Source organism: Salarias fasciatus, chromosome 18, assembly GCF_902148845.1.
Source record: "Salarias fasciatus chromosome 18, fSalaFa1.1, whole genome shotgun sequence".
In the NCBI taxonomy this organism is placed as follows: Eukaryota; Metazoa; Chordata; class Actinopteri; order Blenniiformes; family Blenniidae; genus Salarias; species Salarias fasciatus.
Window position 1 is genome coordinate 21,166,971 of NC_043762.1, and position 16,175 is coordinate 21,183,145.

The 16,175-nt window shown below is 45.9% G+C and overlaps 2 protein-coding genes across 2 annotated transcripts; both read right to left on the reverse strand.

Moving 5' to 3' along the window:
• Positions 1-1,078: 1,078 nt before the first annotated feature.
• Positions 1,079-4,642, reverse strand: atp1b3a (ATPase Na+/K+ transporting subunit beta 3a). The gene is made up of 7 exons (XM_030114204.1): positions 4,493-4,642; positions 3,085-3,213; positions 2,659-2,757; positions 2,363-2,556; positions 2,057-2,107; positions 1,429-1,515; positions 1,079-1,339 (listed from the first exon to the last, which is right to left on the reverse strand). The coding sequence occupies exons 1-7, from the start codon at positions 4,602-4,604 to the stop codon at positions 1,172-1,174; spliced, it is 840 nt and encodes a 279-aa protein (XP_029970064.1). The 5' UTR covers positions 4,605-4,642; the 3' UTR covers positions 1,079-1,171.
• Positions 4,643-6,924: 2,282 nt separating this feature from the next.
• gk5 (glycerol kinase 5) lies at positions 6,925-16,172 on the reverse strand. Its single transcript, XM_030115824.1, has 17 exons — positions 16,101-16,172; positions 15,543-15,788; positions 15,328-15,421; positions 13,567-13,642; positions 13,348-13,441; positions 13,121-13,252; positions 12,849-12,924; positions 12,500-12,561; positions 12,344-12,417; positions 11,869-11,929; positions 11,418-11,544; positions 11,247-11,351; positions 10,891-10,985; positions 10,134-10,237; positions 9,949-10,008; positions 9,459-9,592; positions 6,925-8,868 (listed from the first exon to the last, which is right to left on the reverse strand). Exons 2-17 carry the CDS (start codon positions 15,666-15,668, stop codon positions 8,696-8,698), a joined length of 1,593 nt encoding a protein of 530 aa, XP_029971684.1. The 5' UTR covers positions 15,669-15,788; positions 16,101-16,172; the 3' UTR covers positions 6,925-8,695.
• Positions 16,173-16,175: the final 3 nt, after the last annotated feature.

Here is a 16,175-nt window from a genome sequence, read left to right on the forward strand (position 1 = left end):
GAGATATACAGTACATAGTTACAGAGAACTCTTTATTTTCATAATGCTTTCCCATCCCCCTCTCCGTCCCGAAAGCGTTTTTTTTACACTGTGTTTGGTTGCCTCCGCATCCACCATCGACTCGCAGCGCCCCAAAAGCGAGGTGGAGCGGGACGGCTCGACCTGGCCCTGCCCGGCTCACCCACATGGCAGCTATTGCAAGTGGAGGGGTGAGTGGACAGGAAGACGGGCAGACAGACAGACGGACGGACGGACGGACGGACATGCAGACAGACAGACGGACAGACACCACAAGACTGGGCTGCGGCCACGCGGACCGCAGCACATAAATCTATCTATAGTTCCCTAAATATGGTAAGGTTCACAATGTATTTATAGTAGAAAGGGACTTTGTAGTTGGCATTTCATATACAGGGATACAGTGGCTATACTTGATTATCAAGGTACGTTCCTATGAAGTCTTTGTGATGTGCAATGAGCAATGTAAATACTCTGGAGATGTGTCGGATGATGCTCTACGTTCTCAATTATACTACACAGCAAGATAAAAATCCTCTCAACGCCAGTAGTAATACTGTCCTTCATACAGCTTAAGAGATGAAAACAACACACTCTTCCTGGCTGCAGGAAGCTCTAAAAAGAAAAAAAAAAAATCCTAAAAATCTTGTCTCAGCAATTACACAACAGCTCCAAATGTCTTGGTTGCAATGGCTATAAGTTATCTAATCACATCAATTCTAAAAAAAAAAAAAAAAGTAAAAACAGAAAAATACGGCGAGGGAAGGATGAGCAGTGCAACAGGTGAATGCAGACATGGATGGATGAAGGTATGACAGTATGGGGTCAGGCGCGGAGCCTGCCTTTTTGTTCTAGGAATCTTTGAGGAGGTCGGTAAGGAATCACGACGGAAAGAAGAGCCAGAAAATGTCAGCAGAGCGGCCGGGGCTGTCGCCGTGCGACCGGCTCTCCTACCGGAGGCCCAACTCCTCTGCACCAAGCGCGTTGTTTCAACATCGCAGAGGGCCGTCTTTATGACTTTATCTGGCACTTCCTTCCTTTTTTTTTTTGTTTTTTTTTTTTTTTTTTTTTCAAATAACTTTTTAAACATGAATCCTTAGCAGACGTGGGCAGCCTCAACTGGTTTCACTTTGAAATCGGGCCGCGCCGGCCGTTACTCCACAACCTTGACCCTGAAGGTGACGCGGCCCAGGAACTTGTCCCGCTCGTCGTTGTTGCGCAGGTCGGAGCCCTCTACCCTGCACTCCACCGGCAGCTCCTTGTTGTAGTCCTCCTTGCTGAGCAGCAGCTTGACGGCCACCAGGGGCTGCATGTAGTTCTCCTGCGGCGTCGGTGGAGACAGTCATCCGTCAAGAACACATCAAGGTGAGGGCGTTACCGGACGCCGTCCCGCCCGTCACAAATACTCACGTGGGCTTTCTTGCCGTAGTAAGGGAAATACATCTTATCAATCTTCCCCTCGCTGGGGAAATACTGCATCGGAATTGGGTTTTCTTTCTACAAAGACAAATATACATTATTCACAATTTTACAGTTAAATAATTGCGCCTCGTGGAAATTTTCATGGAGGACGGTACAATAAGCCGAGGCCACGTAAGAGTGGACGCAAAAAGAGAAAAGCAAAGACCTTCCGCTGTCGGGGAAAAGATTTAAAGGAAGCAGAAAAACTGATGTGTTGTGGTGAATCACGAAGAGGTGACATTTCAGACAAAAATTACACAGCTTATACTTGAATTATGTCTAAAAATGGAAGGATGATGGATTTAGAGGAACCTGTGTAATGACCTTGTTACATAACAAAAATGTGTTAACGCTCACTACTGGCCTTATCCTAAGAATTTACATATTCATCTTACCCTAAAGCCATCAGTGACAGCATGCAGAAAGACACAAGACACAAAAACATACAAAAAGAAGGAAAAAATGAACACAGGATCGACAGAAAGAAAATATTATGGTAATCAGTGTTTTTATGGAAGGAACAAAAAGAAAAATATACACATATAAGCACGCATAAAATGTAGAGTGAAGACTTTACTTTTACTGTGCAGTTGATATAAGGATTCCCGATTGGCTTCAGACCGATGATCTACGAAGTAAGAGAAACAAAAGAGATAAACACTATGTGAGCCTTTTGCAGGCGGAGATCCAAAATTAGAAGATAATCAAAACATTTATTTTTGGAACTGTCAGCCAGTGGCTGAACGGCTACAGAATTAAAGCGGCCTGGAGAGGAAGCGAGGGGCTGAAAAGAAAATTTTTGAAAATATCTATTGACGTGTAAAGTGATTTTTTTTTTTTTTTTTTTTTTTAGCGTGAATCCATCAGAATCGGCGGGTTTTACCCGGTTCATTTTCAGGAGCACGCAGGGTTTTCCTTCATGGTACCCGAAGTTGGTGTCGGAGAGGCCGGAGCACACGCTCAGGCTGGCCCTCTTGAAGCGGCAGGCTTTCTTCCTCATGTCGCCGCTGTCGTCCTGCAGGAAATACTCTCCCTCCGTGCACTCCTCGTTCCTCTCCTGCTGCGAGTCATTATACTCTGGCGGAGAGACGAACACGGACACATGAAGCTGTGAGGCAGGAGGAGTGGAGCCGTTCTTCACTGACTTTCCATCAGTGTGTTGGGGAGACGGGCTCTTACTTTGCAGGAAGGACTCCAGGTGCTGCACGTACTGTGAATACTTCAACGCGTCGGATTTGTTGAAAGTGATATCCAGCGAATTGGGACGAATCACCAGCCCTGGAAAAAAAAATTAAAAAATTAAAAAAAATCACACAGGTCATTTCAACTCGGGGTGAAAAGGTGAGAGGTCACAGCGGCCGACGAGCTGCACACCTACTGAAAAGGAAAACATCCCGTCAACAATCCCCAGAGCAGAGATCGCACAGGAAGAAACTCCAAAACAGATCGATGCAAAAAGCAGCTGTAATGTAGCACATTATTGTGACAGCATCTCATTGGGGCGAGTATGAATAATGGATGCCTGGCAAAGAAGCGCTGCCGGTTACAGTAGCTTCAGAGAGCCCTCTCCCTCCTCCTGGGCGGTGCACGTTCACAAGCACTAACCTGGATTGGGGACGCGGTCTCTGTACCTCGGCACATAGTCATCCAGCGTGAGCAGCAACACCCACATGGTCAGGGCGAACATGCCAGCCAGGAAACAGTAGAAAACCAGGTAGAACAGGAGGATGAGGGCTGGAGGAAGTTACCGGAACCAACATGGAACAGAAAAAGACAGGAGATTTAATGAGAGGGGGGGCAGAGAGAATAGGTTTCATGTATGATTAATTACAATTTTTAAGGACACTGGAACCTGTTCCTGCCGATCTGTCAGGTTGGAGAAAAGTGTCTTTTCACTGCACTCGCTCTTTGACAGAAACCATTTTGAGTCAAGGAGGCAATGCTACCTCCTGCTAACGAACGTGATGTCATGTTCGACCGGAGACCCCCACTTTTTCAAAGCAGACGAGATTGGGGGATTATGCTGCAGTGCTCGGAGCGTGTGCTGCCTCGTTTCACCGACGCAGGGAGGGGAATAAGCGGCGTTTATGGAGGCATCTGACTCAAAATGGTTCACCACCATCCAGCAACGCACAGCACCGATGCCCTCTAAGTTGACCAAAAAAAAAAAAAAAGGGATGGACCCCTCAGCCTCCTGCTGTACACCCCCCCTTTCTCTCATTCCTCCCCAACAGTATCCCACAATGCACCTGCCTAGTGCGTGAAAGAGAAAGAGGAGAGAGGGAATCCCATTTGACCTTGACAGGCATGCTAATGTGGGCGGCCATGCAACTGCAATGGAGCATCCCACTGCACAGCAGCACAGGGGCCCAGGCAGCCGGCAGTCTGCGAGAGCCTATAGGAGCTGGCTGCTGGAGGGAGGGTGGCGTGTTACTACCTCACTCTGGAAATAACTGGGGGGATCATTACATAAAAATGTACAGCCTGATCAGCTATAGATGCAGCACTGGAGTGCTGGAGCTCTGTCTTCATGTATGATTAGGTAATGAGCTGTTTGATCAGCTTGGGTCTGCACTGCAAATACTGTCCTCTTAATGCAGATGATGTACATCAATGATAAAAAAAAAGAAGACATCTTGGTTGAAATGATTGATCATCACCTGCTTGGTCCTTTTTTTTTTTTCTTTCTTTTTTTTGCAAATGCAGCAAAGAGGGAGCAGTTCACACCTCTGATAGCACCATTCATCTCAGTCCAGCTCTTGGTACAGGCTTCTCCTTTACACCTTCATGCAGGCCTATGATGGCTCCTCGGCCAGTCCCTACATCTACAGTATGAGGGAGTCATCTCAGCCTTTCTATACAAAGAGGAGCGGAGCGGGCTGTACGGTCGGGAGGCACGTGCTCGGGGAAACGCTCGGAAAATGAAATGGAGAGGACGTCGGGTTAGACTCAAGCTCCGTGAATGTCACGAGACAGCATCTAATTGACTTCCCTGTCCAGCGGGGATCCTTACCCCAGCTGCTGGCCGTGCGCCCCAGCACCTCCCCGGTCCGCGGGTTGTAGAAGGAGTCCTTCCAGCTGGACGTGTTCTCCTTGCTGGCCGCTTTATCCTCGGTGCTCGCCATGGTGATATCTTTCTTTATCTTTATATATATAGAAAAAAAACAATTCCCCCACTTAACGATTTAAAAAAAAATTCCCCACCTTTAATATTTTTATTTTCCTCCAAAAGTTGCCGTTTATCCTCCTTTAAAAAAAAAAAAAATAGCAGAAAAGCGCAGCGGGCGATGTAATGAGGCGAAGAAGCCGGCGAGGCGGCGGTGAGTGGTCGGATCAATGGTTGGGAAGGAGTGGGCGGTGTAGAAAGAGGGAGAGCAGAAGGAGAGAGATGCTCTGGTGGAACAAAAAAAAAAAAAAAAAAAAAAAGCGAGAAGGGGAAGGTGAGGAAGGAGGGGGGGGGAAAAGCAGTGACGTCCGCGCGAGCCCTGTCGTGGCAGCTGATGCAGTGCGACCAGATGGATGTGCATTGGTTAATGACGGAGAGACGCGCAGAGGCGCACCGTTACGCGCACAAATTATAAATAGAGCGCACGCTCGCTTTCTTATCACCAATTATATGATAATGGCCGCGCGCCTTTGGGAGAGAGGCCGGGATCTCCATTTTTTTAATTCTGAGAGTCTGCAGGCTGTGGGATCCAAACGCCAAAAAAAAAGAAAAAAAGAAAAAAAAAGCACACATGTATCGAGGATTACAGGACGGAGAGTGATGATAGGTTCTACTACAGGTATTTTCTGTCTTGTATGGCGTTATAACACATGATTCCGGTTTATTTTGGAGATTAGAGCTGCTGCGCTTCTGCACACACGTCGCAAGCGTTGAGTCACCAAACCAATAACCAATCCTTCAGGCTGGGGTGTATCTGACAGCAAAGGACGCACCTCTGATCACTCCACAGAAAAAGAAAGAGTGCGCACTGTAACACACACACGAACACGCACATGCACGCACGCACAGCCTGTATAAGACCATAGACTCCGGTGATCAGCATATTTGCAGCCGATGAGGATGCTATTTGTGACGACTGGTTGAGCATAGATATTTGGGGCATTTGCCAATCCTTGTTGCTATGGCAATTGAGCACTACCGAAAGTAGTGCGTGTGTGTGCGCGCGCGAGAGCGACTGAGTATGCCTGTGTGTGTGTGTGTGTCAGAGAGAGAGAGAGTACATTATTGCAAACAGATGTGTCACAGTTAAGGGTAACAACACTGCACTCGGGGTGAATAAGTGCAAACCTGCATTCTGTCAAAGGTAGATCCAAAAATCTGAGTTTCACATGAGAGATGAGCCGCATTCCACTTGGTTCTGTCATGTTTTGGTAAATATGACTGAAACTAAATGCAGTGAAAGAGGAAAGGGCTGGGTTAAATACTAGAAGGGGAAAAAATGCCAAAAAGCTTAACTTTCAACCCCCTGACACTCCACAGAACAATCCCAGTGTGTCAGAGAGAGAGAGAGAGAGAGGGAGAGAGAGAGAGAGAGAGACAGAGAGAGAGAGAGAGAGAGAGAGACAGAGAGAGTTATATAATGACCCTTGATGCAGGGTTCAGCTCGCATGGGGGGAGGGGGACCCGAGTAGTGGTCGCGCTGCATCCAGTTCCTGCTGTCAGTTTGAATTTGTTGCAAGGCAGGGTCCACCACAACTCATACAATGCAGCACCAGGCACAATACTAGCACACACACACACACACACCCATTCCACTGATTAGTGTGAGAGCCGCCAGCACTGATTCATGGGCTAGTCCCGTCTGTCTCACACACTCACAGCACATTTTTCCTGTGTGGAGGCATTCCACCGCAAGCCCAGCACACCGGCAAAATGAAATAAAACATGAAATGAATAAAGAGAAGGAAGAAAAAAAAAAAACAACCTGCCCACGTTTGAGTGAGAAAGCTTGGATTGACAGCCTCTTCAGAGGCAGCTGGGTGGGTGTGGGGCTCTGCAGAGAGGGATGGATGGATGGACGGTATGGATCTGTGCGACGTACACAACACTCACTCCTGTTCTCCGTCTGACTGAGCAGACACACAATCCTCCCATTGTTTGGGAAAAACCCCCTTTCGTGCACTCAATTAGCGCCCTCTCCACCATACCAGCGCCATGAGCGGGAATACACACCCCGTTTGTTCTCAGTCACTCCATCCTGCGAGCTGCCATAGCAACCCTCACAGAGAGGCTGGCCGCATCAATGGGACTCGATCCCGAGACTCATCCAGCAGCCTGCGTCTCTGCCGCCTCCCCGGGCACGAGGCGACGCCGTCTCCCCGGCGTCCATGTGGAAGGAAATACTGTGGACGGCGTCGCCGTGACCGAGACACCTGCACAGCTGCTGTAGAGCCTGCGAGACGCGGCGAATTCACCACAACGCACGGCTGGATGCATCCTGTCTTTAATACTTTCCCCCCCCCATTCACAAACACAGTTTCACGTAAACGTCTGCAACAGTGTCTTCTTCGTTGTCTCCCAGCAGCTGGGGGTCGACGTGCCATTCGAAAAAATGAATGAAGTTAGAAAATCTCACATGTTAAGATCATGGCTTCATGTGTTAAAAACTGCACCGAGGAGTCACACTGCACGACCAAGTTCAGGAAACAGCTGTAAAATGTCAAAGCAGGCAAGGAAAAACGATTCTGAACGATACCAAGCACACTGTATCACAGGCACATTCAATCCCAACACCATTATTCTTCTTTTACAATGTCATCAGAGTTCTTGAGGCTACATGAAAACACTTCGTTACAAATTCATGCGACAATTTGGGTGTAATCAACCACGGTTCACAGACAACAAGTCAGTTCTGCCAACATTTACATCCTGAATCACACATGAGAAACACTAAGAACATAAAGCTGCACATTCTCAAACACAATAAAACTTAAAACAAGTTACTGCTGAGAGTCTTCCTGCAGCTGCTGCAGAGAGCAGAGGATCCTTGGCTCTGAAATGACACTTTTGATTTGAATAACTGAAGTCCAGTGGAGAAGACGCACAGTTTGTTCCAGTTTCTGTGAAACGACGGCATTTCATGGTGAACAGCACCAAACAGTTTGACTGCAAATATACAAGATTACAAAAATAAAGATTTTGAAAGTCTTTCTCTTGGAGTGACTGGAAAAACAGCCGTATATTTCTGTGCAGCCCTGCAGTGTTGTAAAGTTGTGCAGAAGGCCGGCTGACCGGATCACAGGCGGAGGGGAGGCCTCTGAATCCCCAGCTGTCGTCAACAGAGGGATCTTTTCTCCTCCTCTTTGTTTTCTCACTGAGGATCTTGAGTGAATCTCATATTAATGATTTTAGTCTGCAGTTCCTGATTAACATTTGCCATGTGGTTGCTATGGTGAGCTCATGAATTAAAAAGGTGTAAAATTTAAAAAAAAAAAGAAAAAAAGCCGCCAGCGCCCCCATGTGGTGAAACGTGAAACAGTATTTCTACTGGAAACCCCCCAAAAAAGAAAAAAAACCCCACAAAGAAGCTACAGAGTAAACTGCAGCCTGGAATGCTCCAGCGCTTCTTGTCTACAGAGGACAGCAGATGTAACGTCTATACGTCGGTGCTGGAACAGTGTGTGACGGTTTCCTGCGTCCAGCCTCTGCTGTTAGTGCCGTATCCTCATGTTAACAGACAAAACCACGAGCTGGTTTAAATGGGGCAGAAAAACAAACAAACTACTGTCTCTAAAGGCACCATGACTGACAGCGGACCAGATCTGAAGTTAGGCAGAGCGATGGGTGAGCGGGAAGCCGGGGTGCAGCAGCACCACCATAGCTGTATGTCGCTCGCTGTTGGTCTGATAACTCGTCCATCACTGGCCGTGTTTTTCCTCCACTCTCACTGAATTTGCGACTCAATTTGGATAAATGTAAGAATACTGGAATCAAAAAGACTCCAGACCTGTTGTAATTGTGCTGCTGCAGGTTGAGCTCTTCATATTTACAGAGAAGGTTTTATCAGATTATTGTGGAATCTCCTCAGCACGTTAAATTTGAGGGCAGGCCAAGCCTCACTGCCAAACATCACTACATACACACTAATCTGTTAAAATTGCTTTGTCACTGACAGGTTTTGTTATTTGTTGAAGCTTTAATGGTTAGTAGATTTAAACGCTGGTCTTTTCATTGAACTCGGGGTGCCTCCCGCCACGTGTCCGTCCAACGTCACGGCTTGCTGTACCAGTTCATAGAGCGCCTCAGAGCCCTCTCCCACCTCTGCAGGACGTGGACATACTCCCGGCTTGGACAGGCGCTGTCCTCCTTGGCTGCGCCTCGGGGAAGGAACACTTTGTCGGTGCCCTGCAGCTTTTTCAGCTCCTCGCGGTTCTTCCAAAAACCTGCCGCCGCGGTGGAAGACAGACGGGAATTTTAATGACACATGAACGGTCCGGCAAATGCGCGATCTGGCAACGTGTCGAACCGCACTGCGAGCCGGCAACTGGAAATGGCAGAGGGATGATCTAATTATCAATGCCACTGTCCGCCCATTGACTGAAAACACATGATTCAGCGGCACCACCTGTTTCTGACCCCTTATAAAACAACAGCTCCGTGTTTACTGCTTGACTCGATTAAGCACTGACTAATGTATAACAACCTAATTACATAACAGGAATAATTGGAAAACAGGCTGCATAACAAACAGCAGCACTTCATTTTGCTTCTTCTGCCAGAGTCAGCAGGAATAAAAATAGGACTTTTGATCAAAAGTTCTAAAAAAAAAAAGAACTGTCATGACTTTAATGTTGCAATATTTTTAGAGAAGAACCAAACGGTGAAGGAGCAGAGAAGCACTGAAGCGTCTGAGTGTTAGCCAGGGCTGCTTGTCTTCCTGTCTCACACACCTGGCTGTGAACATCGGTTTTACCTCCGCAAAACCAGAAAAATCTAGCCCAGGATTATTTTGTTTCCATGTGTGTCTGCATACCGACTTCCAGCCCGGCGACGAAAGCGGCTCCCAGACAGGACATCTCGTGGTGCTGCGGCCTGGCCACCTTTCTGTCCAGCAGGTCTGCAGTCAGCTGCATGACGAAGTCGTTCAGAGAAACGCCGCCGTCCACCCTGAGACGGGAGGGAGGGAGCACTCAATTACGTCTCAACTCACTTTACTGTAACGGTATGAGAGAAGAAACATAGACCCATAATGCATTGCCGATAAAAAAAAAAAGAAAAAAAAAAAAAAAAGAAAAGACTAGAGCTGCATTAGTCAAAGTGGGGAACCCAGGCTGGAGTCTGTTACGGCTGGCAGGCTGGCTGAAATCCAGATTCCTCAATAAGATATTGCACTGTAAGCTGAGACGGCCCCCCTAGTCAGGCCTAAGTTAAATGCTTATCCAGAGATTTTTTTTTTTTCTTTTTGTACATTACGTTAATCAGACGCTCCCAGATCGGCTAAATGGATGAGGAAAAACCTCCACCTGATCTTCGTGATGGGAATACAAGTCTCCCGCAGCATCGTCTCGTACAGCTGTTTATTCCTGGAGAGAATGGCGGAAGAAAAAGGGAATATCAATTACCGGGAGCGGAGGGGGGAAACAGCAGGGCTGCAGTGGTGCAACAGTAAAGGTATTCAAACGGAAGGTCTTCTTTCAAAGAGGCTCACCTGAAGGCGAGAGACTCCAGGATGGCCCGGACCAGATGGCTCTTCGTGGTGGACGGTTTCAGGCCCATGAGGGAAGCACAGGCTTTGGGATCATTCAGAGGAGCCTTTAGGAAAGCATCGACACACACACACACACACGTCACATGTCTTAAAACCTTTAACTAACCTGATCAAAAAACAGATGAAATATTTCAAACTTGTCCTCAAGTTTTAAAAAAGAGAATTAAAAAAATCTAAACACTCTGAGGACCTGTTCTTGAGACATATATATGTTCATCCTTTGAGGAAGAATCAGCCTTCACATAAAGAAGGTCAGTTTATTTTACTTTTGAAGCCAGCATGACAAAGAGGCTGGTGTCAAATTACAGCGGGAGGAAGTCAATGAGACAGATGTACAAAACAGACAAGACACGGACCGAAGGACAGAGATGTGGGTCAGTGCGTGCAACTTCTAATGACTTACTGAGTCAACTTTAATGTGAAAAATTGATAAGACTGCACACAACTGTTCATAAAGCGACCAGAAGAAAACACTGTGTTCATATGTAAACTAGAAACGGTCAAGTCAAACACTTACAAAAGCCAGTTCACAATGGAGGGCAGAAAAAACAAAAAAGAGACAACAATGTTACAAAGAGACAAAATAAAAAACTATTCCATGCTTGTACCGACTACAGAAAACACACATGTGAAAACACAACGTTGCAGTTTGGGTCAAAATTGCGTGAAAGTTTTATCAACTATGCATAAAACTGACCTGCAGGCCACTGAAGGAAGGTACGAAACACACGCCGTCTGAGTCGGCCACGCTGTACGCCATGGCGGCGGTGTCCCGGACGTCAGAGAAAAGCTCTGCAACGACCAGAGAAGAACCACAGACACAACCTGTGAAACAGTCAGTCGGCTTGAAGACCCGATAAACTGTGTCCGATTCTAAACACTGTCAACTAAAGGCGGCGTCTTCGAGATGTGATGAAATGATCGGTAGCTCATCCTGATGTGTTTCAGTGAAACTCTTCCCTGAAGCTCACCAATGCATTTCTATCCCATGTGCATTTAGTGTTGGATTCACGTCACAGTGTTACCAGCTGCCTCATGCACGCCGCCACTCACCCAGCTCCTGCGCCCATTTGATGGCCGTGCCGGTGTCCGCCGCGTTGCCCTCTGCCAGGTAAACCACCTCCGAGCCGATCTTCCAGCCCACCACCGGGTACAGCCCTGCAGCGACGCGCCGTCACGGGTCGGCACTGGACAGATGTGCGAGCGGCTGCGCAGCTCACTCACCTGCCACGGACGTGTGCGGTTTGCTCCCGGTGTTTATATCCATGAAGGTGCCCGTTCCCATGGTGATCTTTACATCCCCCACATTGAAGCAGCACTCTCCAAACATGGCCGCCTGCTGGTCCGCCATCTACCCAGACAAAGGAGCTACATGTTCACATAACAATCTGCCATATTTATGTAACACAGAATGTGTTGGTGAAAAAAACATTATTTTAATTCAATGCTTTTATTTCTATGTTTTAGTGTCGAACATTTTCAGTTCAAGTTGACAGAGATAAAAATAATAAAAACACTTCACCTATTGCTCATTAACTCAACGACTGTACAGTAAATTCTTTAAACAACGTAATGGCAGTGACACTCTGGCATCAACAACTCAAAAAGTTCAGATAAATGCTGGATTTATTGCGACCATAGCAGACGGAGCCAGACCACCACGCTGCTAACTCACCACGGACTTGATGGGAATCGGCACGCCGAAGATGGACGGGTCCGAACAGCCAAAGTCGTGGCTGTTGTGGTGTGAGGGAGAAACCACAGATGAAGCATAGTATAACACTCCTACTTGATGGTCTGCCGGAAACGGATTATCCATACTGACACCGTTAATTAAAAACTAAGAGAGCACGAGCGGTTACTACCAGGGCCACGCCATCTTAAGTGAGCAGAAATACATCACTACTCTTATTATATGGATGTTTGTGTAGCATGAAAACACTGTAATAACTTCGACAGGTTAAAATCTGTTGCACACTTTCGATATCTAATATTTATCTCTGCAGACGAGCTCATGTCAGCAGAGAAGCAACTCCCTTCAGTAACAGGAAGACAACTAATCATAAAACATTCATGAAATCTGAAGAAACATCTACAAGGACAGACACGATTCACGACAAGTTGTATTTCGTGGGAGATGCTCGACTCACCCTGTATTTTCTACTTTGGGTAAAATAGAGAGAGGCAGAGACACAAGAGAGCAGAGAAAGCCACTCCAACACATCTGAAACAGTCACATGACAGCAATATGAAGAACACAGACGGACACAGAAACTCAAACCAAACACAGAGAATCCTCACCACACCTGATAGGTGTCGAATATTCCAGTGGCACTGGCGTTGGAGTAATCTGTGGCGTGGATTTGCCCTGCAACAATAATAAGTCAAATGATAATAACAGTAGTAAAAAAAAATGTAATAAAAACACGAACAAGCAGCTGGGATTGTTTTTTCCAGCCGTCTCTCCCTCTTGATTTAGCTCAAACACTTTCTAAACTTCTCAGCTAATCGATGACGCAACAGGATCAGACAGACAAAGAAGTTTCTGTCTGGGTGTTAAAATCCTGCATGAAATGCAATTCATGGACCAAATCACACCTTACTGCGCAGTTTAAAAGGGGACAGGAATCAGGGGGAAGGTGAAACCACACGCACCTTTTGTTAGCTTGAACAGGAGCCAGGTGTCAATTGTTCCAAAGCAGCAGTTCCCCTCTTCGATAGCTTCACGAACCTGAAAGAAAAACAAACACGATCAGCCTCTTCCTGCTGTAAAATGTAAATATAAACTACAATAATTTTGCTATGAAGTGAAGCAACTTCTCCTTGCTGCTCACTATTTCTGAGTGTCCTCAGTCACTCAGGTACATTTAGCACAGCAGCAAACACCATCCTCAGGAGTTCTTATCAGTAGAGGCGTCCACACACACCTGCTGGTAGTGTGTGAGGGCCCAGACCAGGCGGAATGTCACGTGCTGTGTGGAGAAGACAATGAGGCTGGCGGCGAGGGATCGCTTCTGACGCGTCAGGAAGTAAAGCACCTTCATCACGCCGTGAATTGCCTGAAATCGACATGAAAACAACACCAATAAACACAAACTTTGCTCTGTTTTAGTTTTTTTTTCTCCCCATAAAGTATGAAAGAGTGCAGAGCGACCTTCATGGTCCAGCATCTGTTCCAGGACTTCACCAGGTCTGCAGCCCTCTGGTCCTGCCAGGTGATGAAATTATGAAAAGGGACTCCAGTTCTCCTACCCAGGACAAAGAAATGACACGGGAAAAAAAAAACACACACAAAATTCTTTTGTTTAATTCAGCCACTCACGCAGTCGCTTCTTTGACCCAGTGGAAAGTGACATGAGTGTTTATCGTTTACCTGTCCCATGTTGTGAAGGTGCTGCGCTGGGTGGAGATGCCAAGGGCCTCGATCTGACGCATCTGAACTCCAGCGTCTACAAAACAGGATCATTATGGACATGAACGTTGAAGGAAAATGTGTGACTCATTAAAATGACACTGTTAATTAAATGGTAACAGACTGTGAAGAAAAACTTTACATCATAGTGATTTTATCAGTTGAGACAATTAAATTTGAATCTAAGATAGATAGATAGATAGATAGATAGATAGATAGATAGATAGATAGATATCAATTTCAGGTTAAAAAAAGCAACCAGACAGTTATGATGCTACATTACAGCTGTGTAACTTAACCTTATGATTTCGATAAAAACGGAATAACACATAAATTTAATGTTTTAAATAGTACAAAATAATACTGTGTATAATAATAATAATAATAATAATAATAATAATAATAATGCATTGGTTTTATATAGCGCTTTTCAGGACACTCAAAGACACTTTACATTGCATTATTCATTCACACCATACTGGGTGGTGGTAAGCTACTACTGTAGCCACAGCTGCCCTGGGGCAGACTGACGGAAGCAAGGCTGCCAATCTGCGCCATCGGCCCCTCCGACCACCACCAACCATTCACTCTCACAACTTTCATACTAGGCAAGGTGGGTGAAGTGTCTTGCCCAAGGACACAATACATTTATTATTACACATAAGTCAGCGTCATCAAATGAATATCAATTAGAATGAAGTTATCTATTAAAAAAATTGAACTATAAAATCGAATATTTTATAAATTGTTGACAGATTAACATCTAGTAGTTCTACTGTGATAAACTTTGGGATGTACATCATGAAAAAAAGACTTATGTATAAAAAAAATACAGAGGAATTAAAGTCAACTGTCAAATGTTTTTTTTCAATGTGAGAAAAATAATTGGTGTCTAATGTTCAGTGAACGAGACATCCATCCATTCATACATCAGCTATAATGCTTCGCCCTGGAAGAGCGGCCCGCCCATCACAGAGCAAACGCACAGTGAGACTGACAAATACATACAATCACATTCACAAGAACAGGAAATCCAACAGTAATCGATTAACCTCAGATGTATGTTCTATAAACTGGAGAACCCACAGAGAACAACACAACAGCCTCTGAGAGAAAAGCCTCCCAGGTCAGCGTCAAACCGGGGGCTTCCTCACCGTGACGAGGCAGTGCTGACTACTTCAACAAAACAACATCTAACACATTCCATCTCAAACAACCCCTCCATGAGGTGCGTCTTCAAGCTGAACTCACAGTTGCATTTGTATTTTTAAAAGGATAAATAAAATATGAGCATTAAGTGCTACTTAAGGTTATTACTTATTGGGAGGCTGCTGGATCAAAATGAACAATATTGTCGTGAAGTACAGCTTAAGAGCAGACCTCTCACTGTTTATTTTTTGCTGAAAACAAAATCATGAATCAGACTCAACTGACTGCATTGGGGTGAACGGGGTTTCATGAGGAGAGGAGTTTATTGCACTCAGTTCCATATCTTACCTACTTCAGAGGTCAGATAGATAGTATTTTATTACACTTTCGACGTTCAAGAGATCAAATGAGGCAAGCGAACCACCTTCATTGTCATTACACTGAACACTCCGCTCTGCACTTTCAAAAAGAGATATGGTACACAATAGTAGTAAAATCACAGTCAAATAAATAAAAAGAACACTTGAAAGGTGATAAAGCTGTGAGATCCTGGGTTTGCAGGACTGGATGTACCTTGCACTGCCCCCTTGGCCACAGTGATAAAGCCCCTCCACAGTGCATCTGGGTCCATCTCCACATGTCCTACCTCTGGGTACAATGGCACGATCTGAGGACAAGTAGATTGATTTCCTCATGAGAAGACATACTGTGAAGTCGTGCATAGACCAGAACCCGAGTCGGACCGGTACCGATGTGTTTCCTGGGTGGAACCTGACAGTGACCAGTACCTTGGCGGTGCAGGATCCTCGGACTCTCGCCTCCTTGTCGTAGACGTGACCTCTGATTGACGTCGTCCCGACGTCCACCGACAAAATGAAGCTTTCTCTGCTGAAACCATTGCGCTGAGTTCCCATGGCGGTAGCACCGGTCTTAGCCCTGTCATCAGCCCCAGGCAGGCCGTGGTCAGGTCATGTTGGGCTTGTTTACAGCCTGAGCGGATGATGGACTTTTGGACCGTCCAGTTCCACTTCACCCTGTGAGTTTAACATATGGCTACGGTTTGTTTCACGCGCTAAACAAACAGAGAGGACACCAGGCCATTGTAAACAAAGGTCAGCACATTTTGGCGGTCAGATAGATAGTATTTTAATATACTTTCGATTTTCAAGAGATCAAACGAGGCAGCCGGAGCAGAATGTGACCAACTCAAGAGTTAAGTTGAGCTAACTCTGATTGGCTAGAAAGCTAGCTGTCAAAAAAAACAATACAGTTAATTCGGGGTAGGAATATACGTACGAAAATTAGAATAGTCTGTCAAAAAGAAGGAGGCATAAGTATATAATTACCCCAAAGTGTGTCCATGGAATTACACGGAAATATGAGAGCTGGCTTTGAATGCTCGGCGTCTTGGAATCGCATAA